The 24,467-nt window shown below is 44.8% G+C and overlaps 1 protein-coding gene across 3 annotated transcripts in view; it reads right to left on the reverse strand.

Annotated features, from left to right (window-relative positions):
* The window catches only part of atm (ATM serine/threonine kinase), a 25,650-nt gene continuing 1,183 nt past the window's right edge, over positions 1–24,467 (reverse strand). For 2 of the 3 annotated variants that reach the window (XM_040009164.1, XM_040009163.1), the window contains exons 3-63: positions 23,595–23,713; positions 23,203–23,348; positions 22,856–23,020; positions 22,599–22,764; positions 22,260–22,498; positions 21,181–21,350; positions 20,863–21,041; positions 20,298–20,669; positions 20,009–20,212; positions 19,661–19,762; positions 19,252–19,486; positions 19,035–19,166; positions 18,784–18,909; positions 18,597–18,686; positions 18,305–18,491; positions 18,013–18,206; positions 17,855–17,934; positions 17,585–17,740; positions 17,315–17,390; positions 17,036–17,178; positions 16,827–16,944; positions 16,557–16,727; positions 16,071–16,246; positions 15,703–15,946; positions 15,427–15,542; positions 15,178–15,304; positions 14,871–15,070; positions 14,163–14,337; positions 13,450–13,608; positions 13,202–13,334; positions 13,024–13,119; positions 12,759–12,930; positions 12,527–12,668; positions 12,254–12,430; positions 11,924–12,101; positions 11,700–11,805; positions 11,448–11,606; positions 11,252–11,360; positions 10,931–11,019; positions 10,727–10,829; positions 10,476–10,624; positions 10,283–10,387; positions 10,084–10,203; positions 9,751–9,985; positions 9,479–9,652; positions 9,247–9,366; positions 8,384–8,601; positions 8,067–8,274; positions 7,861–7,986; positions 7,616–7,756; positions 7,232–7,370; positions 6,681–6,763; positions 6,373–6,513; positions 2,324–2,440; positions 2,074–2,223; positions 1,808–1,973; positions 1,370–1,456; positions 1,144–1,258; positions 600–663; positions 364–506; positions 1–278 (exon numbers count right to left, since the gene is read on the reverse strand). In XM_040009164.1, coding sequence (XP_039865098.1) covers positions 95–278; positions 364–506; positions 600–663; positions 1,144–1,258; positions 1,370–1,456; positions 1,808–1,973; positions 2,074–2,223; positions 2,324–2,440; positions 6,373–6,513; positions 6,681–6,763; positions 7,232–7,370; positions 7,616–7,756; positions 7,861–7,986; positions 8,067–8,274; positions 8,384–8,601; positions 9,247–9,366; positions 9,479–9,652; positions 9,751–9,985; positions 10,084–10,203; positions 10,283–10,387; positions 10,476–10,624; positions 10,727–10,829; positions 10,931–11,019; positions 11,252–11,360; positions 11,448–11,606; positions 11,700–11,805; positions 11,924–12,101; positions 12,254–12,430; positions 12,527–12,668; positions 12,759–12,930; positions 13,024–13,119; positions 13,202–13,334; positions 13,450–13,608; positions 14,163–14,337; positions 14,871–15,070; positions 15,178–15,304; positions 15,427–15,542; positions 15,703–15,946; positions 16,071–16,246; positions 16,557–16,727; positions 16,827–16,944; positions 17,036–17,178; positions 17,315–17,390; positions 17,585–17,740; positions 17,855–17,934; positions 18,013–18,206; positions 18,305–18,491; positions 18,597–18,686; positions 18,784–18,909; positions 19,035–19,166; positions 19,252–19,486; positions 19,661–19,762; positions 20,009–20,212; positions 20,298–20,669; positions 20,863–21,041; positions 21,181–21,350; positions 22,260–22,498; positions 22,599–22,764; positions 22,856–23,020; positions 23,203–23,348; positions 23,595–23,713 — 9,216 coding nt within the window. In that variant the 3' untranslated portion in view covers positions 1–94. The remainder of the gene's footprint in view (positions 279–363; positions 507–599; positions 664–1,143; positions 1,259–1,369; positions 1,457–1,807; positions 1,974–2,073; positions 2,224–2,323; positions 2,441–6,372; positions 6,514–6,680; positions 6,764–7,231; positions 7,371–7,615; positions 7,757–7,860; positions 7,987–8,066; positions 8,275–8,383; positions 8,602–9,246; positions 9,367–9,478; positions 9,653–9,750; positions 9,986–10,083; positions 10,204–10,282; positions 10,388–10,475; positions 10,625–10,726; positions 10,830–10,930; positions 11,020–11,251; positions 11,361–11,447; positions 11,607–11,699; positions 11,806–11,923; positions 12,102–12,253; positions 12,431–12,526; positions 12,669–12,758; positions 12,931–13,023; positions 13,120–13,201; positions 13,335–13,449; positions 13,609–14,162; positions 14,338–14,870; positions 15,071–15,177; positions 15,305–15,426; positions 15,543–15,702; positions 15,947–16,070; positions 16,247–16,556; positions 16,728–16,826; positions 16,945–17,035; positions 17,179–17,314; positions 17,391–17,584; positions 17,741–17,854; positions 17,935–18,012; positions 18,207–18,304; positions 18,492–18,596; positions 18,687–18,783; positions 18,910–19,034; positions 19,167–19,251; positions 19,487–19,660; positions 19,763–20,008; positions 20,213–20,297; positions 20,670–20,862; positions 21,042–21,180; positions 21,351–22,259; positions 22,499–22,598; positions 22,765–22,855; positions 23,021–23,202; positions 23,349–23,594; positions 23,714–24,467) is intronic. The other variant, XM_040009165.1, reaches the window with a different exon arrangement.

Here is a 24,467-nt window from a genome sequence, read left to right on the forward strand (position 1 = left end):
AAAGGAATGAAAATTCCCACCTCTCTTTTTTTCAACCAAAATAAACTTCCTTTTTTTTTTTTGCACTTTTTCCCTGATATCACTTTTTTCCAGTCTACACCCAGGCCTGCCATCCTGGGAAAAGTCTGCTAAGGTTTTTGGGGTCCATGGCTTGCTGGATGAGCAGGTTGACCTGTCCTCCCACGCTGAGCACCGTTCCCTCTTCCACTCCCTTGAGCTTCTCCTGCAGCCGCAGCAGCACCCGCTCCGCCACCTTGTTGAAGCTCTGACTGTCACTGCTGGAAAGAATATGAGGGGAAGAGCCTGAACACACACACACAAAACCTCGCCAGCTCCAATTCTGACACTTCTCTCCTTGATTACCTGGATTTACGGCTGTTGTCTATGTCATCTCCCCCCATAGTGGAGCTTAGTGTTGCGTTGAGCTCCTGCTGCTCGTCATGCTGCAGGTAAAAAGCTTTCAGGGGGTTCATGGTCCAGTCAAACAAAGGGTCATACAGCAGCACCTATTTAAAACGCACAAAGACACAGAAACTTACAAAAGCACTCCTTAATATGAAGTTATGGAATAAAACATAATATTTAGAGCATGATTTTACCTCCACAATAGTCAACAGAGCTTCTTGAGAACTTCTCATCACCTCCATCGTCTTCTCACAGCATCTGAAAGGGAAAGCAGGGTTCAGATTATTTATAGTGCTAAATGTTTAAAATGTCTAAATCGCAACAGATTTCCCAACATGAATCTTAATCTGTGGTCTGAGAAAAGATTAATGAGGAAGTTTGTTTAATGATACAATGTAATATGCTATTTCAAATGATAAAACTTTATTAATCGTGAAGGAAACTCATCAATCAATGGTGATTAGCTACTCATACAATAAAAGGATCAGATCATTTTTTTATTATGTCCTGTAAAACCTCAGAATTGACAGGGGGTCGATTTTTACTGCAAGCCACTTTGCAACCCACCTCCACTTCAGTTTATATTTTCATGTCTGATTCAAATTTGTCATGTTGCCTGCCGTGCTCTGTCACAGAGTCTTTACTTCCAGTTTTCCATGTATGAGTATAAAAGGGCCTGAAGGTCCCAGACCACTGCTGACAAATAAGAGCAACATCTGAGCATAATCGTGAGCTAACCTCCTGAAAACTCCCTCCACTCCAGTGATGCCCATACCGTCCACAATGTCTCTGGAGAGTCTGAAGGGGACAGTCTCAGGGGTGGGGAGGATCTTGCCTTGCTCAAAGGCCACACCTTTAAAACATCAACAACAAAAACACACACAGTGAAGAAAAAGGGGCATCCACACTGGAGGAAAAAAAACATTTTCTGAAACAAAGAGTGACCTTCTTGGTGTAAGAATACCTAAATCGATGTGCACCAGTTCTGCAGTCTGTTCGTCGATCAGTATGTTCTGGATGTGTCTGTCACCCAGACCCACGATGTAGCCAACTGTGGACACAAAACAGAAAACAGAAGGTTTGTTTTTACAATTACTGGATCGTCGTTTGGAGATAATATGAAATCTCGTTGTGTGTATATTTAATGTATATTTTTTAATCCTGTGTCATGACTGATAAATGTTTTCTTTCAACTCTGGACTTCAACTGAGAACAAAATGTTGACACGCTGAGGTGAAAGGTGGTATTTTATGTATAAAGCAAACCGGGATCCATGAACCACCTTAATAATAATCAACACCAACACTTTAGTTTCAAGTCACATCAATTATATGTCGCCCTTCGGTTTGTGGCATCTTGTATTTACAGTACATAATGAGCTTTACTCTGTGAGACGGTGTACCTATAGAGGAGGTGGCCACACTGCGAGTGTAAGCCAGCCGCTTCTCCATCCACACTGCGGGATCCAGGAACCGTTCCATGCAGAAATACCTAAAGACCGGCCTGAACTTCGTGCAGACCTCGTTGTAGGCCTGCAGCTTCTCGTCGAATGCAAGTCTCTGAGCGTCCTGCAGTGACAGCCCAACAAAAACTACAGCTGTGAGTTCTGAACCCATAGCAAGCATGTGTTGCCATGTTGCAAGTGTTTTCCTGTCAGCACTGCCATACCATCATCTTCCTCCGGCAGGCTAGGCTGGCCCAATCTTGGGGTCGGAAGCGTTTGTGAGCTCCTTTATTGGGCTCCACCAGAAACTCCCCGATGGGCACTGTCCCAGAGCACCACTCTAACACGCCACTGTGCTGTGAGAAAGGCACCACCTGGAATCAAGTATATGACAAATTTTTTTTAAGCAACGAAGGGAAAAAGAGATGAAAGCAAATGTGAAGCAGTGCCACAGATGTGCGTCTATCGGGGAACCTTGTATCGTCTGATGTTGAGCTTCCTCTTGCGTGTGTCTGTATTGCGCTGCAGCAGCATGGAGCACATGCCGAAGACCTGCTGCATCACTGCGTCCTGTCGCAGGTCGTCCTGACCCTGTTTGCATTAAAACACTAAAATCACTCACAGGTGACTTGACCAAAATCATCACAACGATCCTTTATTTTAGTGCAGTTCAGTGTATTTGTACAGCCCAGTATCACGTGTGAGGGCTCAAACTGCTTCACAGCCATAGAAACAAAACAAGAACAGACAGACTGAGTTCTGTAGGACACTGGCGCAACATCTCTAAAATTAGAAATATCCTGTCTCAGAGTGATGCTGAAAAACTAGTTCATGCGTTTATTACTTCCCGGCTGGACTACTGTAATTCATTATTATCAGGATGTCCAAAAAACTCGCTGAAAAGCCTTCAGCTAATCCAAAATGCTGCAGCAAGAGTCCTGACAGGGACTAGAAAGAGAGAGCATATTTCTCCTGTTTTGGCTTCCCTTCATTGGCTTCCTGTTAAGTCCAGAATTGAATTCAAAATCCTGCTCCTCACATACAAGGTCTTAAATAATCAGGCCCCATCTTATCTTAATGACCTTGTAGTACCATATCACCCTATTAGAGCACTTCGCTCTCGCACTGCAGGCCTACTTGTTGTTCCTAGAGTATTTAAAAGTAGAATGGGAGGGAGAGCCTTCAGTTTTCAGGCCCCTCTTCTGTGGAACCAGCTTCCAGTTTGGATTCAGGAAACAGACACTATCTCTACTTTTAAGATTAGGCTTAAAACTTTCCTTTTTGCTAAAGCATATAGTTAGGGCTGGACCAGGTGACCCTGAATCCTCCCTTAGTTTTGCTGCAATAGACGTAGGCTGCCGGGGGATTCCCATGATGCATTGAGTTTTTCCTTTCCAGTCACCTTTCTCACTCACTATGTGTTAATAGACCTCTCTGCATTGAATCATATCTGTTATTAACCTCTGTCTCTCTTCCACAGCATGTCTTTATCCTGTCTTCCTTCTCTCACCCCAATCGGTCGCAGCAGATGGCCGCCCCTCCCTGAGCCTGGTTCTGCCGGAGGTTTCTTCCTGTTAAAAGGGAGTTTTTCCTTCCCACTGTCGCCAAAGTGCTTGCTCATAGGGGGTCATATGATTGTTGGGTTTTTCTCTGTATCTATGAAGCGCCTTGAGGCGACTTTTGTTGTGATTTGGCGCTATATAAATAAAATTGAATTGAATTGAACTGGGAGTTTTAAGACGTTTGCAGTCATTCATTTGTTAATGGCTGAATTCTTCAGTTGATAGTTCCTCTGAGTTTCAGGCAAGACAACTTTGGAGGAACTACTTTGAAATTGAATGCAATTTAATGCAGGGGTGTCGAACTCCAGGCCTCCAGGGCCGGTGTCCTGCAGGTTTTAGATCTCACTCTGGGTCAACACACCTGAATCAAATGATCAGTTCATTACCAGGCCTCTGGAGAACTTCAAGACATGCTGAGGAGGTCATTTAGCCATTTAAATCAGCCGTGATGACTCAAGGACACATCTAAAACATGCAGGACACCGACACTCGAGGCCTGGAGTTCGACACCCGTGATTTAATGACTACATGTGACATGAATCTAGTGAGGTGGGAAATATCTGGTAAAAAGTAGTAGAAAATATTTGTGCATTTTGAATTTTCTGAATGATGGGGAAAAGGTGTAGAAGTACTGTAAGCTAATTCAAGAGTTTTTAAAGGAAACACAATATTGTACTGAAATGTACATGGGGAGGAGAATTTTTGTAAATCTTTTTGAGTGGGAATCACCACACAACCCACAACACAATGATATCACATGATATATGAAAGTTATCACCTCTTTTCAACCACAAATTATGTCCTCAGAGTAAAACTTTAATTCAATAAGATAAAGTTATTTTTTTGCTGCAAAATGAGACTTTCACACATATGGAACCTGCCAATGAAACCTGTTGTAAGACAGTCAGTCTGCTGCCAGAGTCTGCTGCTGTCTGTGACTGAATTGGGTCAAGTTGGCAATTACATGCAATCTGTTTTTGGTAATACAGTAAATAACTGTGAAAAACCATCGAAAACAGAGAGAATTCACATTTACGAGAAATGTGCAACCTATAGGAAAATAACCACAATACAACCAGCTGGTGGCCAAGTTGGGTCGCGTCTCCTCGAGTTGATGTCATTGACAAAGACTCATTCAGATTGATGGCAACATGTTGGCAATCTGTCTGCATTTATATATTAGACAGCAGCTATTTACAAACCTTCAAAGAGCTCTCTGAGAGTGACTGCAGTCAATCCAATATCCTCTCTATATATGTATATATAGATAGACTGGCTATAGATACCGAATGAAACTGGAATGGAGGAATTGTGAGCCACCTCCTGTACATGGATGACATCAAGCTGTATGCTAGGAGTGAACGAGACATTGATTCACTGATCCACACAACCAGGATTTACAGCAACGACATTGGAATGTCATTCGGATTGGAGAAGCGTAGCCGGATGGTAACGAAGAGAGGGAAGGTAGTCAGAACTGCCAAAAGGCAACATCGCTGACATTGAGGACAGCTACAAGTACCTGGGAATCCTAAAGGCAAACAGAAACAAACAGGAACAGCAACCAGAGAGTAAGGCAAGTCCTGAGGAGTCAGCTGAGTGGGAAGAACAAGATCCAAGCTATCAACACCTGTGAATACCTCTACTGAATGCCTCAGGCAGCAGAAACACAAGAAAGAGGTGCACTCATGGAAGGACAGGCCCCTGCACGGTATGTACCACCAGCAGATAGAGGAAGTGGAGAGCATCCAGAAATCCTACCAGTGGCTGGACAAAGCTGAACTGAAAGACAGCACAGAGGCACAAATCATGGCAGCACAAGAACAAGCTCTGACCACAAGATCCATAGAGGCTGGGGTCTATCACACCAGGCAAGACCCCAGGTGCAGGCTGTGTAAAGATGCCCCAGAGACAATCCAGCACATAACAGCAGGGTGCAAGATGCTAGCAGGCAAGGCATACATGGAACGCCATAACCAAGTGGCCGGCATAGTGTACAGGAACATCTGTGCCGAGTATAACCTGGAAGTCCTGAGGTCAAAATGGGAGATGCCCCCAAGGGTGGTGGAGAATGACCGAGCTAAGATCCTGTGGGACTTCCAGACACAGACGGACAAAAATGGTGGTGGCTAACCAACCGGACATAGTGGTGGTAGACAAACAGAAGAAGACGTCCGTAGTGATCGATGGAGGTATAGTGAATGACAGCAACATCAGGAAGAAGGAACACAAGAAGCTGGAGAAATACCAAGGGCCCAGAGAGGAGCTCAAGAAGTTGTGGAGGGTGAAGGTAACAGTGGTCCCCGTGGTAATCGGAGCAGTAGGTGCATTGACTCCCAAGCTAGGTGAGTGGCTGCTGACCTATTTTTACTCGTGTGACTGAGGTGGTTGCTTGCTCTGAATCAGTCAATCGATACAACACTACCATGCAAAATATAGCGATGCTGCGCTGTAGAGCTTTTTTTTCACCACCAAATCAAACACACAGTTTCAACTCTCCTGGTTTTTTTTCACTTTCATCTTATTTTGGAAGCTGCTGAGTCAAACTCCCAGGCCGTATAATGCTGCTGACTGTTGTGACTTTAATATTAATGCAAAACAAGCACACAGATACAAAACTATTAAGTTTCACCACGACTCTCCCAAGTGGTAAATCATTAGCCTTCAATTGACTGTCAAACGTGTCAGCAAACACAAGCATGCTCTCACACACAAACACACAGCCTGCTAAAGAATGTTTTCATTATAAAGGAGTGAAAGCCTGTTTGTCCTGGTACAAAAACAGGATTAATCATTAGCAATGGCCAAAGCTAAATGGAAAAAAACTCAAGTTTAAATTGTGAGCACCTTCCCGTCAGGGCTGGCCAGACTATAATGGCACACGAGAAGAGATTTGTTGAAAGACAAAAAAAAAACCTGACGTCAAAAGCACACGTAAGACACACACAAACGCACGCTTACTTTGACCAGCTGTCTCCTGCTTTTGCCGTCAGAGCCGACGCAGTCGATGATCTTGGGCAGGTTGACTCCTCCGGCCAGGTGATAGTGTGGCATGAAGGACCTGACAGTCACCAGGTTTTCATAACCACCGGACGGATCCACCTGTTTACACGATAAATATGAGACAAATAATTCAATCAAACCAATCAAAAAATGACACCATACACTAAACATGGATCACCCCAGTAACACTTAAATAACAAAACTTTATATAAACTCTGAAAGCAGCAAAGTTCTCTCTCTCTGTATGTTTTTAAGTTGTATTTTACCTTAATTTCCATTGTGGGTATGGTGACCTCCTCAAGGTCTCTAATTTGCATGATGGGCTGATCAGCGGGGATGGGGATGGCCTCTGAAACCAAACAAGGACACAAAGGATGTCTAAGCAGCGGACATTTAATGCACACAACCATAACATATACTCACGACCTCTGAGTGTGTATAACTGTAGAATGTTAGGTCTACTAGCAAATAAACAGCTGAGTGGACCTGAGCAACTATGAGCAGAAAAGTCTTCATCCCTTCATGACCACAGTGTACTGATCCTCTAACGGCTGCTCCCAGCAGGATAAGGCACCATGGCACAAAGCTCAAATCATCTCAAACTGGTTTCTTAAACATGACAATGAGTTCACTGTACTCACACCTTTGGCATTTGGTGAAACCAAAGATTCACGTCATGGAGCAAAATCTTTCCAGCGCCTTGCTGAATCTGTGCCACGAAGAATTAAAGCAGCTCTGATCCAAAAAGATGATTCAACCCACTCCTAACATGGTGCACCTAATAAAGTGGCCAGCGAGTGAATAAAGCATAACTCACTCTTCTCCGTTTTGTGTCTGCTGGCATCCATGTAAGCCAGGGTGATGTAGGCATCGCACAGGCGCTCGATCCCTCGGATCATCTCGGCTCGCTTCTTCCTGATGGTGGCGATGATCTTCTGAGCGACATCCGAACGCTCCTGAATGAGGGAGAACATGTAAACAGTTTAAAAAACAAACAAACAAACAAACAAACACACCAGGTGATTCTTTTTTTTCTCATGTTACAAAATTTAACACACCCAAAGTTTCAAAACGCAACGGCACTGTCCTCGTTTAATGCAAATGTGTTAAACATGAGTTTTTTTCACCGTGACAATCGATGTGTCATAAGCTCCGCATGATGGAGAGAATCGTGTAAAACGGATGGAAACATCACACTCACCAGATCAAACTGCGAGAGCTGTCGCGTAGCACTCTTAGACTGCCGGGACCTGCAAAAGTTTTCGTCTTTGTTGGCATTGACCAGGGCGAAGATGATAAAGAGCGTGTGGTGAGGGTGCTGCAGAGATGCTCGGCATATCAGCTACGAGGAAGGAGGAGTACAAATAATAAACTGGACGTGGCTGCAGCAAACCTTTTATATAATGCGGTTTCTGCTCACAAGAATGAATAAAAGAGCCGCGTTACCTCATTGAGGACATCGTGGAATCCCGTATCCTCCGCGACGCCAGTTGCCATCTTGGTTCCCATGCGGGCGGCCAGCTGATACATGAGAGGCAGAAACTTGTAGGACGGGATCTGTTTCACCCCTTTCTGTTAACACAGAAACAAAAAGCTTTGTCAGATGATTATATTTGTAAGATTCAGTGCAGATATGTGAACGTTTTACTGACCTTCATCATCTCATTCACATCTTTAATGTCAGCATTTTCCAGCCAGAGGGAAGCCAGCCGGAAGACCCAGGTGTCGTGCTCCTCACCCTGCTCCAGACACTGGATGTAATTCTCCACAGCCTTACACAGAAAGCGCTTTCTGTCCGTCCGCAGGTTGGACAGGGCTTTTTCATCCAGCTCCAGCTCTCTTTGCACTTTTATTGTGTACCTGTGAAGTTGGACAAAGACAGGCTGGAAATGGGCCTTCACTTTTTCTTTGGTTGTAACTGGACCTCAGCTTAAATGCAATACATCGAGCTGTAAATGTGCAAATCAACCTGTTGGAGGTCACTTTATGCTCCTTTATCAAGCCCACTTCCTCCTTGGCCTTTTCCAGCAGGGCCTGTTTGTTCTCAAACTCAGACGAGTTCATGTATTTGTCGATGCTCTGGTACTGAGCGTCAGAGAAGCGGGCCAGAGATAAAAACGCCTCAGTCCGCTGGTTCTGGAGCCTGGAGTCCTGAAGTCCCGATTCCCCCTCTATCACCTCCACTGCCTGAGCAGAGATGAGACCTTTATTAATTCAACAGTACAGGGCTGTTCTCACATGAGGAAACAAAAATCAGGCAAAATTTACAGGTATCAACACAAACATTAAAAAAAAATGTAAAACAAGATTTAACCAGATGCACAAAAAAATGTCACTACAAAACTGTGACCCGATTCAGACGTATAAAACACACACAGACACACACATGAATTATTTAATTTTGTCTATATGAATCTGGCGTAGCCAAAGGACATAAAGTGTAAACTTGCAGACGTTTAATATTTATGTCTTCGCCTGCTCCTAATTTGTCTGGACATAAATAAATTATTCATGTGAGGGTGTGTGCGTATGAAGGCCCGCATGCTGCCAGGCTGACGGGTAATAAACCATTCATTTCTCTAGGCGATCCCAGCTGTGTGTGTAGATTTTAGGGCGTTTGAGACCTTTAAGATTCCTGTTTTGGTCGCTCTTCTTCACACGAAAAGAAAATACCAGAAAATAACTCTTAACCGGAGCCACTTTGTTAATTCCAGGAACTATGGACACTCCACACTTGTGAAAACGCTTCAGATGGGTGATAACAAGCCACAATTCTGCCCTTTTAATCTTTTAATAAAGCTTCGACTGCTCATGCCAAAAGCTTCTTCTTACCCTCTCCAGGTACTTCTCCAGTATGACTCCAGGACTTTCCAGGCAGGTTTCTGCCAGCCAGTTACCACACAGCCTGAGGCACTCGGTGTAGACTGGTGTTAACGCAGGATTTAAATCCACCTGTGCAACACACATCAAACCAGCTCAATAACCCATCTTGGTATTTGGATTGAACTTAGCTAATCTTACTGTTTTGCATTAGTTACAACACAGCGTTATGTGTCCGTCTGACCTTTTTCTCTAGGCTGTGTATCATCTGTCTCAGCAGGCCCAGAGCCAGACCCTGCTCTCCCTTTGCCCAGAAAACCTGGGCCTCCTCCAGTTGCCACGACGACACAGGTAGCGACGCCAATGTCCTTCCACCGCCGGCATGCTGCTTCATCTGGTAGACTGCACGCTCTGCCAGCTGGATAGAGGTTAGAGGCAACCTTCATATGATATTCACGTGGTAAATGAAAGGAAAACAGTGCTTCAAACCTTCACCTGTGGATCTGTGGATGTTACCTGCGTGTTTCCGGCCTTGCGAGCTAACCGGCACAAGTCCATGAGATGGTCAGTGAGAACAGAGCTGAGGTACTGGCTGCTGTCGGGCTCTCCCACCCTGGACAACAGGGTGTGCTGGGCCACAGAGCGGACGGCTAGGATGGGTTCCACTAAAGCAAAGTCACTGTCAATGAGGAGCTGAGAGTGGTGCCGCCACTGGCTGTAAACTTCTCTCAGGATGAGGTCTGAGAAGGGTCTGATGTAAAAAAGAAAAAAAAGAGTTTAAACATGAATAAGTCCAGAGGAGGCGTCCCGTGTGTTACTGACTGTGTGGTATGCTTCTGCCTGAGTCACCTGGAGAACAGCTCTTTAACACTCTCCAGCTCTCTGACGCTCTGCAGGTTCCTGAGGGCTGGATACAGAGATGACACGGCCTCCAGACTGCCTTTGCGTAGCTCTTCCACCTCGGCACCCCTGAAGAAATGCATACGCGTTATAAAAGAAATAAAGGTGTCGTACCAGAGGGTAAAACTCCATATTTTGTCCACCGCACCTGGCCTGTTTCAGAGTTTCATCAAATATGGAGAACTCCTTATTCCTGAGTGCTTGCAGGGCACAAAACACAGATTCGTGAAAGCCAGGATTGGATTTCTCACTCCTGCACCAGCAAGACATTGGAGAAAAAAATAATTAGCTTCTAACTGTGAGATTCTAGTTGCGTTTCATGCAGCAGATGCTTCCCTCACCTTTCTGACAGCTCAAAATCCCACTGGGTGTTCCTCCAGGCTGCTTGAAAGCGAAGATCTCGCAGCTCAGCTCCCCACTCGACCCCTTCGCTCTCGAGACCCCTCATGTAGGTGGCCAGGATGCTGCTTAGACCGAAGTTCTGCAAACCCTGTCGGCATAAGATTAAAGAAACTGTGCTAAAAGCTAAAAGATTTCAATCTAAAACATTCTTTGGAGGAAGTGGTTCGTCATAGTATCATTTCAATCATACCTCCACGATGCCCACTTGCCGAGTGACCTCGGGAAGGGTACAGTGAAGGTCGTAGGAGGTCAGGGCCCTTCCCCACATAGCCTCGTGTTCGTAGGTGCGAATCCTGTGAATTCACGAGGCAAAACGGCATCAGCAGATCTGATAATGACTGAAGCCTAATGAGGAATAAGTGACCGTGTGAAAGATCTAACTGAAATTTTCTACCTTGTCAGGGGGCTGGTCATGGTTTCGCCACCACAGCCATACAGACTATCCGGCTCTCCGATGCTGCGATACACCTCGATCAGCAGCTCCTATAAATATGCAAAAATTATGAGGAGAACAAGAAAGTCTTTTAAAAACAGATAAAATAGCTGATGCGTGATAATAATGATACAACAAAATGCAAGATCAGCTTCGACGGCAATGCATTTCCTGGTTGCCAAAAGTGGCTGTCTTTTTTTTCCTCCCATATTTTTGACCTGATGTTGTCATTTAGAAAACAAAGCAGCCTGTGTAACTATGTGTGCAGCACGAAGAACCAACCTGCAGACTGATATTGGTGTCTTCTATGCTCTTCTCGGTCAGGCTGGAGATCGTGAAGGTCTGGCTGTTCTCTTCGAAATTTATTTTCCGCGTTGCTCTGGAGTTGGTTCTGCAGTTACAGGAAATGAATGGATCAAAAATGAAAAGCTGGATAAAGTTATTTTTCTGTTACTGTTTAAATGAAGCCGCTGCATACTTGCGACTTTCTTCCATGTTAGCTTTGATCTTGTCCACGTAGATCTCGGTGTACAGCAGGGCGGTGAAGTGAGCTGAGCAGGACTGAGCGGCTTTGGCCACCTCCAGGTAGTTCAGATCCAGCCAGAAGTTTGAGTCGCACACTGTGCCAAAGGATTTACTGCAAGAAGGCAAAGCTCTACATTCATATTACGGCAGGTTTACTGGGATAGAGACAAGAGCAGGTCCAATCGAATAATATCAGACTACAAACCCGTCAGCTTCCAGTGGCCTCTGCTGGTGTCTGAGGTAGTCAATAACTGCAAGCATGGTACGCAGAGAGGTCTTATCATGCACGCCCTGGCTCGCAGTGTCGGACTCTGCAGAGAATAACATAGACCCTCATCTCAAAGCAAACAAACACTAAATGTGATCTATCGTCCACTGTCAAAATATAAGGAACAGGATCAATAATATTTGTCACAGATTCAAACTGACCAGAGTCAGATGTGAGAGGAGTGGCGGAGCGACTCGAGGCCTGAGCGCTTCTGCAACAAAAGCTGAAAAAGTCCTGAATGTGGGAGGAGAGCAAGTCCCTAAACGACCCATCGGAGTCATCCAGAAGAATGGAGTGAATGATGAGAGGCAGTAACCTCTGACAGCAGTCCACCCACACCTAAACATGGAGAGAATAATGGAGCGACACAGAAGGAATAAGGTGGAGTAGGCTGTACTGACATTCAGTATATGACTACAAATGTTAACTAATTAAACACAAATTAAGTAATGTAGCCATTCGACTTCTACACAGCTCTTAGGATAACTCACCAGGCAGAGTGGTCGGGACAAAAGCAGAGCCTCACACTTGACCCCTCCGCTGTCCAGCAGCGCTGTGCACAGAGCCTTCAGCCAGCTCTTATGGCTGCCCGCCTGGGGAATCCAGAACTCCTGGCTCTTCAGGTTTCCTCTGGCCTCTGTGCTCTCCTTGGCAGCCACAGCAACCACCTGACCATGGATGGCAGCCAGTAATCAGATGCATGAGCTTGCTGTGAGCTCCCGTGAGGTAACTTGCAGACACACGCACAAATATCTAAAACCCACCTTATTCTTGGCTGTTCTGAATGGGTTAAGGTAAGTCAGCATGGGGTCTCTGTTCCCTTTGTGTTGCTCCCAGAAGTCGACTCCTGACTGAGTTGCGAGGATGTTCTTCAGGCACTGAGCTGCTGCCCGTCTCACCTCGATTCTGGCAGACAACCACAGCACAGAGCACATCAGCTTTCCCATCATCATGAGTTAAAACCTGATAGCTACAGAATCTGAGGAGTCAGCGTACTGCTGTTGAGTGAGCGCGTCGTTCGTGCCGTTGAGGACGATGTACAGACACTGAGACTCGGTGGATTCAAAGAGGGAGACGGCTTTTTCATACAGGGGGTCTCTGCCATGGAGAAGGGCGATGTTGGACAAGTCTACTGGGCCCAGTTCTCCTAAACAGCTGCCTGCCGCCTCTGCAGCACAAGGACTGAGCTATGAGAGCACTGCCAAACTGAATCTTATCAAACTGTTGACATGGAAGACAACACAGCTTTGATTTGTTTTACCCTGAATGTCAGCTCCTCCAGGGTGGCCGGCTGCTAGTTTACAGAGCTGCAGCAGATTGAGGACCAACTTCACCAGCACACTGTCGCTCGCGTCGGCTAAAAAGGACGACACGGATGGAAAACATTTACATGCAATCGTTCTCACGCAGAAACCACTCTTCCTCCTTTAGCATCATACCGTGGCACTCTTTAAGAAGCTCTCTGATCTGTCCTTTGTTGTCATGCAGCTGTCTGGTGAGCTCCTTTAACCCCTCGAGTCTAGTCAGAGGTAAGGAGTCACAGGACGTCACTGACAGGAAGTGGGCGATCTCCTGCAGGGGGAATAATTAAAAATTCATTACTCTCGGTATCAATATGATGAGAGAAGATCTAAATAGACTTTTAAAGCGAGGACATTATATTTACACATGTATTTGCTGCTTTTACCTGTCTCAGACTGAAGGTGCCAGCGTTATATTTGAGTTTGTGCTGTACAGCCCGCAGCTCTCTGAATTCAGGGATATTAGGGAAAGGCTCCAACCCTCTGATGGCTTCCTTTAACGTCTGCTGATTTTCTATGACAAGAAACTGCAGCAGACTCAGCACCTTCAGGGCAAAAAGAGGATTCAAAATCAAAATCATGCACACTGAAAAGGAGCCACAGTTATTCTAAGACAAAGATATGAAATAAAGAAGAGTTTGTTATCAGCAAACAGTCCATCCTTCTGTCTGTGTACAAAAAGACCCAGATTGTCTTCCTCCCCTAACCCCAACCGCTCTCGGCAGATGAAGCCCCTCCCCGAACCTGCTTCTGCCGGAGATTTCTTCCTGTTAAAGAGGAGTTTTTCCTTCCCACTGTTGCCAAAGTGCTTACTCAAAGGGGTTCATAAAATTGTTGGGTTGTTCTCTGTATATACTATTGTAGGGTCTACCTTACAATATAAACCACCTTAAGGCGACCGTTGTTGTGATTTGTGTAAATAAAACTGAATTGAAACCAAATTGAAAAACAAGAAGTGGTATTCTTAAAAACTGTCTTTCCCATTTTCCTAACAAAATATTAAGAAATTATGGGCGGCCCAAGAGTTTTGAACTGTATGCTTTGTACTAAATACTAAATACATTCAACGAACACCACGCTTTGGCATGCAATCACTTACCTGCTCTGAGATGGAGGGTCGGCTGGTCACCTGAGCAGTTAGAGTTCCAATGATGACCTGTAGGTGGCAGCCCAGAGCATCATCACAGACCTGCAGGGACACGTGACACACGGAGGCCAGCAGGTCACAGCACAGAGCGAGGCTGCGGGTAGAAACCTCATCACACGGAACTGGTCTGTGGACAGCAGGAAAACAGTGTTTATGTGTGTACAGCACAATATGTGTGAAACGTAGAAAAACTGTTCTGTAACCTAGCCTAAAACCGCGCTACTAATGTAGCTAAGTTAGCTCAATTTTTAGCGGTATCGAGATACCGGGTAATGCTAGAAAACAACAACAATCATAATAATAATAATAGTAGAACAGGAATAGTATAAAAATGACTGATTTTTTGCTATTCTATATATATATATATATATATGAAAAAGGATAACAACAACTTCTATATATACATATAAACACTTAAAAACAGCCATTAAGAATGGGAAATGACCAATTTCAGTGATTACAAGTGGTCACAGACTTGCTTTGGTTTAACTTATGATTTTATCTTGGCGTTACAAATTTCAAAATCACTTATTGTTTTTTATTTCTAGTGGTAACGTGTTCCACATCTGTGGGCCTTTAACTTTAATTTCATATAATATCATCTGATTGACTTATTCAGGATTCACACCAGTGTGTAAGTCTGCCTGCGAGTGCACCAACCTGCTGTTAATATGGTGAATGAGCGTGTAGATTATATCTCTGAGAACAAAGGCCCAGGCTCCACCCAGACCATCCTTCACCTCTCTGAGCAGCAGGCTGACGAACAAATGGTACATGAGGAGGATGCGGTGCCGTTCGTAGCTGTTGGTCGTCTCCGCTGCTCTTTCGCACACGGCCAGCAGAATCCTCTGGATAGAAATCTACAGACAGATGTAACATTATTGCACATAGAACAGAAAACGGAACACTGTGACTATTATCAAAACAAAAAAAGTTTGACTGGGTGACGATACATGAGACATCATACCGGGGTTTTTGACAGAATGGCTACCAGTGACTTGTGGTTGGCACCGTGGCACTTGCTGAGGTAGTCCAGTGTAGCTTTGATGACATATGAGCTGAAGTATGGTGGATTTGGTACCGGGTCTAGCTCTCTGAGAGATATTAAACACTGATTTTGACGTCCATTTGTTACCATACTGAGTATTTAGATGAATGAACAGTAAAAGGAAATAAAAAAACAACAACAACTACTAGAGGACAAATATCCCAATACCCAATAAAGCGTTTCAGGTCTCCTCTGTCTTCTTCAGCTCCACTTCCTTCATACAGAGTCATGAGCAGTTCCACTACAATGTCAGCCAGGTTACTGTGGATCAGGCTGTCGATTTGCTGTGGACACATGTGAGAAGGTGAATTTTAGAGTATATAAAATCATTTGACTATGGCTTGTTCAGCCAAGCGTTTGACCTTAATAACATTTTCTCAGATCGTAGGACTGACAAGCAAAAGTCTTGAGTGCAGATGTACTGTCGATACAAGCTGGTGTTACCTGTTTACCCAGACAGCTGGCATCTTTGAGCAGGTCATACACCATGTTGGCCTTCTCTCTCTGCTGTGCAACCTGCGAGTCCTGGCCCGGCAGTGCAAAGTATGGCAAAATGTTGACCATGATCTTTGGGAAACAGTCTGCCAGTAAGTCCCTCCAGTCTTTGTCAAGAGACCTGCCGATAGACTTCACCTGCTCAAAGTCATCCAGGAAGACCAGGCGGGGGATCAGCACCGGGTAGGAAGAGCTTTAAGGGTATTGGAAAAGGATGCTCAGTCCTAATACACTTGATTTCAAAAAACACCAGCTTAATGTAACTATAGCAGAAGGAAATGTGACTCAGTGACGCAAAGATGAGCTTGTTTTCTCACTTATAGAACTCTTGGATTGTGTCATGATCCAGTAGACTGTAGGGGAAAGATCCAAGAGTGTAGCGGTCGTCAGACTGTCTCTGTGCGAGCCACTCGGCCACCAGGTAGTTCAGGTGAGAGCTGACGAATGTTTTTACGCTCCTGTAGCCCAGCGCTCTGGAGACACTGCACAACATCTGAGGTGAAAAAGAGGACAGGACAAATCATGTCACCCTGGACGATTACTAAACCACAGTAAATCAGTTTGCATGCTTGAAATATTCTCCTCCCTATATTCTGCGCCTTGAAAAAGGAACTCCCACAAATCCACATGCAATAGAGTCAGTCGCAAAAATCCCACCTCTTACTGGCAGTAAAACTGGCCCATAGTGACATACGGTGCAGTATTAATCTGCGTCAGAGTAGTTATCCAAAGCACGTGTTACCTCACTTTTACAATGCATCAAGACATTGTAAAAGCAAAATTGCATTCAAGTAGCTTGTTACCTTTTTAATGAGCTGCTCTTCAATATCGTTTTCTTTATAAGACTGAAAGAGTGCAAACAGGGACTGTTTTTCACACACGGGGCTACAGCACAGTACGACTGACAAGCTCTTGAGCAGGGTGGCCTTGCGGTTGAACATCTCGTCCTCCCGGTCCTCAGAAGAGCAGCCTCTCTGTGTGCGATTGCACAAACAATACGTTAGTCGGTGTGTGTGTGTGTGGGGGGGTATAGCAAAGAGTTGCCGACATGTGGTAATGCTGCTCCGTCTTACCGGAAGCTTCATCCCCTCCTGAGCCTTCAAGTAAACATTCTCAAAGGCTTTCTGCTGGTGTTTTAGTGGCAGCATCTTCTTCTTATCTGGTTGCTCTGAGCTCATGTCCAGAAACAGCCTGGAGACACAATACCAGCGAGCACATATTTATCTGTCTGATCTTGGTCTTGCTTTATGTTTATTAGTGGTAAAAGACGGAGGAAGCATACCTCTCCACTGAAACGGCTACCAGCATGCGGACTTGGTGGTGTGCGTCTGCGAGGTGAGATGGAAGGACAGCAGACACGGGATGGTCTTCCTCTCCGTCAGAGGTTCTGATGCTCAGGACGGCCCACTTACAGCATGGGTCGGCCTAACCAAGCCGAAATGACAGCAAACACAAAAGAACAAGAAAAGTCAAAAGCAGTGACAACGAGAGCTGCTGCTGTAATGGGACACTTTTACAGGCAGTAAAAACAGCAACACTGTTGCTTAATTGTAGATTTTACCTCCAGGAGAGCAACCAGACATTGCACTAAAGCAGCCCGCACAGATGCCACGCATTTACCTGTATGGCTCAGGAAACTGAAACGCAGTACAATAGGAGCATTAGTAACAGTTCTGACTACAATAGAATTTCTAAGAGAATTTCAAATTCCAAAAGAAGGTCATTTTACACTTAACTTCTCTATCAACAATTGAAATCGTGTATGTAAATGTAATCTTTTTTTAAAGAGCAGCCAGTTCATCTATTAATGGTGTAAAAACATGCTTCTAACCAGAATCCGGACACCACTTTCAGCAAGGATCCCTGCACATGTCTCATCTCCTCTGGCATGTGATGGGTTTTCCCCAGGCTCTTTATGGAGGGTAACAAACTCATCAGTACAGCAGCACAGATCTCCTGGTCCTGACGATACAGAGAGCACAGGTCCCTGTGAAGACAGCAACAAATACATCTATTTATTACCACAGACACATTAATTCACGTTGTGCAGATTGAATGTGTCTAACAAATACGAGTAAGAGAAAGAGAAAGGTTCCCATACGCCAGAGGACGGAGCAGCGAGTCAAATTCCTCCGGGGAGAGCGAGTCCTCAGCAGGAAGCTTCTTCAGCAGGATGAGATACTGCAAGAAAACCAGATAAGATGAGTGTTTCTGGCTAAAGGATTGCCACGGTGATCCTCCAAATTTGCTGCTGCCTACCATGTTGAGGTGCAGGGCTTTACTGAAGTCCATCTGCTCCACCAGCAGCAGCAGCTTGCGCCGCACTTCCTGGGGTTTGAAAAGCAGGCCGTGGACGGGCTGGACCGAGCCGCACTCGCACAGGAACTCCAACACTGCGAGGAGAGCCAGGTCCTGCTGTGCCAGATGATCTTCTGATAGAAGGCTTTTCGCACCTGCAAGGTAGCGAGCAATGTGTATGAAACGTGCTAATTTTTTACTTAGCTGTCTGTGTTTTTAAGACAGGAACAAACCAGGAAAGGACCCGACATACCTGGGCCGCAGGAAGTGTCGGTGTTGTCTCCTTTGGGCCTGTGGTTCCCGTTGGTGCTGCTCTGGGGCTCTTCACCATCATCAAACAAGTCAACATCATGGCCTTGCTGAGTTCTGGTCATTTCCCACTCATCATCCATGGGGTCATCCTCATCCATGACAGCGACTCTCCTGGCAGCAGTGCTTATCTAAAGGGAAAAAGAAGGGAGCTTGATTTCACCAGCCTGCTTTTCACATTAAGGTTTTTCCTTTTGTGTCTTTTAAATCTGTGACATGGTCTTTTTGTCGCTTACCAACATTTTGCAGATTTCCGCCAGCTCGCTGAGGAGGCTGGCTGGCAGAATCATTATAAAGAAACCAGAGGAGGTGGGACAAATATTTTCCTGCAGAATGATCACAAAAGTAGTTAAAATCCACTGTCAATGCCTGACTTTGACTTTAAGAAATATGGTTGTTTTTCTAGAAGAAAAGCTTTGTCACCTTGTTTTTTCTGCTGGCAGACTGTGTGCAAAGCTTCATAACAGACCTCAGGGTGCCCATGGTCCCTTCCTCTGTCATTTTTACTTTCACCCCTGAAACAAACCCGCCGAAGTCCTGGGCGAGGGCCTATGAGCAAGAACAGCCCGAAACTTTAAATCTGGGGCTCATATTTCATTTCAACTTTCAATATGACAAACAAGGGTTCTCAGCCAGGCTGGAATCAGATTTTATGACTTTAGATAACTGATTACCTTTGCTTTACCGAAGAGCTGCGATCGGCAGGCCTCCTCCTCAGTCAGAAACCCAGTGGAGACGTAAGCTGTCAAAACAGCGGTCAGCTGACTGAAACAACGCACCAGACACTCTGGAGGAGTGGACTGAGACTGTCGAGGGTCCAAAACAATAGATGTCATTGTTTACCATGAAAAATAACATTCATACTCGCACACACATCCGACTTCGACTCACTTCAGGAGAGAAGCAGTTGAGTAAATTGTCAGCCACGCAGAGCAGGGACTGCTCCAACTTGTTTCTGAGGCCGGGGACAGCAGCAAACCGGCTGTCGGCCGACGCCGTCCTCGCCGACTGGTCAAATCTGCGGACTTCTGACGGCGACGTGTTGAAGCTGAACTGCTGGTACAGTCTCTCGATCTGTTCCAGGTTGTCTTTGGCATCAGAGGGTATTTGCTCTTGAGAAAAGGCACTTTGAAGAGAAAAGAGTTGCAAAGAGGGTTAGTTTAATTCCCAAATCTCAAAGCAATACCTACAGAGAGGGCAGAGAGAGATGCAGTGCAGAAACTGGCTGTATATTACAGGTTATGGCTAGAAATTGTATATAGTAATAAAAGAGGTTGAAAAATAATAGAGTTCCCCTCACCTTTCTATGCCATGAGTACCCAGCAGAAACTTTAGGCCGACTCTGGCGTCCTTCAGAGTAAGAGAGACCAAGATGTTCGCTATAAGATTGTGAGGAAAGTCTCTGCAATTAAAAGAAAAGTTTAGGTTTTATCTTAAATACAAATGCAATAATACAAGAAATTTTATTCTAGGAAAAAATCCAGAAACAAAGGAAAAATAGGAAGTAAGGTTCAATTTTCTGAGTTTTGGAGTTTGTGCAAACAGAAAAAAGAATCCTATAAACAACACTTTTTTAACTGGAACATCTTATCTTTTGAATATAAAAGCACCTTCTACAAATATTAACATCAGTGTATAACCTGCCAACCTGCAAATGATGGGGTGAGGTCTGGAGTTGTCCTCCAACTCATCACTCTGGTCACTCATCAGCATCCAAGCTATGAAGCTCTCCTTCAGATTAGGTGATGTGGCTCCTTCTGTGGCCCCCGCAAAGTCCCAGCCTGATGCTGAGATGAGACTTTTTGGGACCGGACACTTTAGCAGGGCCTGGGCAAGACAGAGTGCAGCACTCCTGCGTACGAGGAATCGAATCACATTAGTACCTTTTGTGTAATTAAAGAAAACTACTGTTGCAATGAAAAAAGAGAGAAACTCACTTGGACGGTTTGCATACAGATCCAGATAAAAGCTTCCAAAAGTCTCTGTCCACATTAATCAGTCCTCCCTGGATGATGGAGGCCAGCAGGTCCAGGCTGAGGGACTCTGTCGGGGACGAGCTGACCCCACGCACTGCCAGGCCCCATACCTTAACCCAGAGCCTTCCCAGCTCCGTCCTGTAGACCTGGGCTCTCTCTGGGTAGCGAGCCTGGCACCGGGCCACCTCCCTCAGACAGCGCAGCACATACACACCCCTCTCTCCCCTCCGCTGCTCTGCCAGGAGCTGGTGCAACACTGACAGCAGTGAGACCAGCTCCCGTCCAGGCACCATGTATGGGTACTTAGAGGTGAGCGCTGTGGTGATTTGCAGCCTGAGAGGGGAAATAAAAGACGGGAATGTCTTTATGTGACGCTGATAGCACAGCAGTCCTCCGTGTCTCAAGGCAGAGTTGATGCCCCATAAAATAAAAAGCAATAACACTGATTTAAAAGTCACTCTACCCAGTAATCATCTTTATTTAAATTGAAAATGTGTTTATATTATTTGTGCTGTGATTATCATACCACGGTATGACATCAAAGTCACTGTGCTGAGGCTGCAGATGCTCACGGAGGACCTCCCAGCCCATTTCGATACGCCGGCGCTTGCTGGCAGCTCCGTGGGTGGGACTGCCCATCTGTGTGGCTCTGATGGAGGCCTGCGTGACATCCACGATGTGGGTGTCACTGTCATCATTAAACAGCTACAGCAAAGAAATGTAAGAGCGTTTAAAGGATTAAATGTGTCCAGACACCCTCCTCTAATGAGCTTCCTCACCGCACTTTTGAGCGAAGCTGAACCTTGATGCGCTCGGTGCATACATGACGTTCGAGCTTTCTTACCTGGTGACAGATGTCAGCCGTAAGCTCAATGAGATTGTCTTTGACGGCTATGTGTCTGGTCCCCGTGACGTACTTCCCTCTGCTGCCTATGTGACCAATCTCCCCGACCAACGCGTTGTAGAGGTTGTACAGCAGACTCCGCCACTTGGACCAGTCCTCAGCATGTGCACCTGCAGTATGAGTGAGAGCAGCCACCAGTTATTGGTTATTTATTTAAGGATATTCAAATATTTATGTTCATGACGTTTAAATAATTACTGCCAACAAATGAACGCAAACCTTGAGTTCAGCCACAGCTTTGCAAAAGTTTATATTTTTGATGTTTTCACCAGTGAAATTTGAAAGATTTGTGCACTGCGATCAAATTTAAATTAAACTTTTTTACTTACCTACTGGTTTCTATCTAACATTCACACACACACTCACACACCAATGAATGCATCAGCCTGGAATGCATCGGGAACAACCCGAGATTCAGTATCTTGCCCAGAAAGAAGGTTGGAAGTGGGAGCAGACAGGGATCCAACAACCAACCTTCCATTCCGCTCTACCTCCTTAACCCCCCAAATGCAAACTGAGCATCAGAATGAGGAAGAAAGCTGATTTAATTACTTTGAATGTAGCATGCTTGTTGTTGCAAGACATGCTGGTCTGAGTGTTTCAGAAACTGCTGATCTGCTGGGATTTTCCTACATAACCATGTCTGCAGTTTACAGAAAATGATCCAAAAAAGAGGAAATGTCCAGCGAGCGACAGTGGTCTAAGCGAAAATGCTTTTGTGATGTCAGAGATTAGAGGAGAAAGGTTATATTGCTGTAAGAGATAGGAAACAAATATGCCCTTCTTAAAACAAAGTAGTTGGATGGTCTTAATCAAGGTGAAGAAGAGCATCTCAAAATGTGCAAGACATCAAACCTTAAAGCAGATGGGCTACGGCAGCAGAAGACGAACCAGAAAGGAAGGTGTACCTAACAAAGTGTTTGGTGAGTGTAGATCCCGTGATAAAGCCTGGCCTCCGACCACTATTAACCACAAACGCTGGAAACCAACATTTAAAATGAAGTTTTAAAAAGAAGAACCTGTATCCTGTGTCTTGGCTCCTTTGGGGTGGTGGACACAAATCTGTAGGTTGAAGAACTCCACAATCTCCTCTTTGAGAGCTGGACTGGGCCTCATGTCTGCCCAGACGTACAGTATGGAAGGCAGAAGCTCCTCTCCCAGTCGACACAGCCTCATCCTACAATTCATGGCTGCAGATCTCAAGAAGATGTTCAGAGCTGAGACGAGGTGCTCCAAAACAGCCAAGTGTTTCTCCTGCCTGATACGATTGATACAAAGAATGCATAGTGTTTAAATTTAGCGACTAATACCGGGACATTTATTCAACGTAAATCTAAAACAGTGTTAAAAGTCTTCACCTGACATTAAGCAGTGCTTTGGAAAAAAAGCTGAACAGCGTGTCATTGAATCCATCGGTCTGCATGCAGCAGCCCTGCACCACCGTGTGGATCACTCTGCTCACCAAAACGCGGTTGATGGGTCTGGATGAGGAGTTGAACAAACCACAGTACAAGTCCAAAAGATCTAAGGATCAAGAATAAACACAGATCCATCAGTTCTTACTTTTGTCTGCTTCCTGATGTTTAGAAAATAAAACTCCAAATAGCCCACTGACTTTGCCACTGCTGTGGAGCGATGTCACACCAGTACTTGCGGACAGAGAGGATGTCCTTTACAAGGAGGCTGCTGTAATCTTCTCCATAGGCTGAACAGCAGTACGAACTCTGCAGAACCTCCAGCACATGTTTCAGCAGCTCACTGCACTTCAGACGAGGCCCGCCTGGAGGAAGAAGGGGACACTCTTAACTGCAGTCCCCACAGTTCATTCAATATGTTTTCTACTGTGTCTGATGAATTAATGAAAGATACTTATAAATATAAAGATATATGAATGTTCCCTAATTTATTACAACATACATTCACCCAAAACTGAAACATATTGCAACCTGCTCCTGCTCTTACGTTTGTTAGCACAGCGAATGAAGTATTTGATCAAGCTGCATATTTCAGCCATCTTCTTCTGCCGCGTGGCCAGCGTGGTTGCTGTGACGTTGGATTTGCTTGATTGCATGCTTTCCGTCTCCTTTTGGACATAGCGCTGCAGAAACCTGATGCAATAAAATGCCAAGCAGAATAAAGAGCGTTCATTTATAGAAGCCACTTGTTCCGGTACATGTTAGCTAAAATCATTTATGAGTTACGAGCATGTTGCAGAATATGAAATAAGAACAAATACTTATTTAAGAACTTTTCAAAAGATGCAAAAAGGTAGAAAATTGTACCTTCTCTGGAAACACCTTATAGATATATACATTTTGTATTTATATGGTTGCAAATACTCTGAGGCAGGTTACCTGAAAACAGCATCCCATGTGAGTTGCTTGGAGGCTTTTGCTTTAGCTGATGAGTTACGATCCAGTTCCTGCACAATCTCTGGAGACCGGAGGAGCCGTCTGAAGCGCTCAGCTTCTTTCTGATAATAAAAACGAGATGAAATAAAAAGCATTTACACCGCACTGATTAAAAATATTTCAGGTTTATTTAATTATGGATAATTCCCCACAAAATTCACTTCAAAGCTCTTTATACTGTAAGTTAAAGACCCAACGGTATTGGAGAAAACCCCAACAATCAAGCGACCCAATACGAGCAGGCACTTAGCGATAAGAAAAACCCCCATTTTAACAGGAAGAACCAGGATTTGAAATTCTGTTCAATAAATACATATAATGTGTCACAACTGAGAACTTGAGGGGCTATACAGACTATCAACATACCAAGATGACTGGCAGATCTTATTTTGTTTTTGTTGCTACTTGTGCCAGGAAAGTAAATAAACCTTTATTTTAAAAAATAACTGATTTTAGAGTCTTTCAGCTATTCATCGCACTGCCTTTGTACACTTATAAAGTGCAAAATTGATGTCGTGCAAGCCACAGGCAAATTGCATCTTATTTGCAAGTGGGCAGGACAGATGCTGATGCTCAGCAGATGTATATGCAGTGCAATTTGAGCTTCTGACTGAGTTCAATACTGTAGGGTAAGAAGAGCCCTGATTTGAAGCTAGTAACTAAAAGAAGTGAATTAAAGGATAACTGTGGTAGTTACTGGTGTTGGGCTGCTTTGCCATGATAACTGGACAACAGTGTTAGTTAGCATCCTCTGTTATTTTAAAATATGCTAAATAGGGAGTTGTTTAACCTATTTAAAGTACATTAAATCGCCTA

Source organism: Simochromis diagramma, unplaced genomic scaffold, assembly GCF_900408965.1.
Source record: "Simochromis diagramma unplaced genomic scaffold, fSimDia1.1 OVJJ01000344.1, whole genome shotgun sequence".
Classification (NCBI taxonomy): Eukaryota; Metazoa; Chordata; class Actinopteri; order Cichliformes; family Cichlidae; genus Simochromis; species Simochromis diagramma.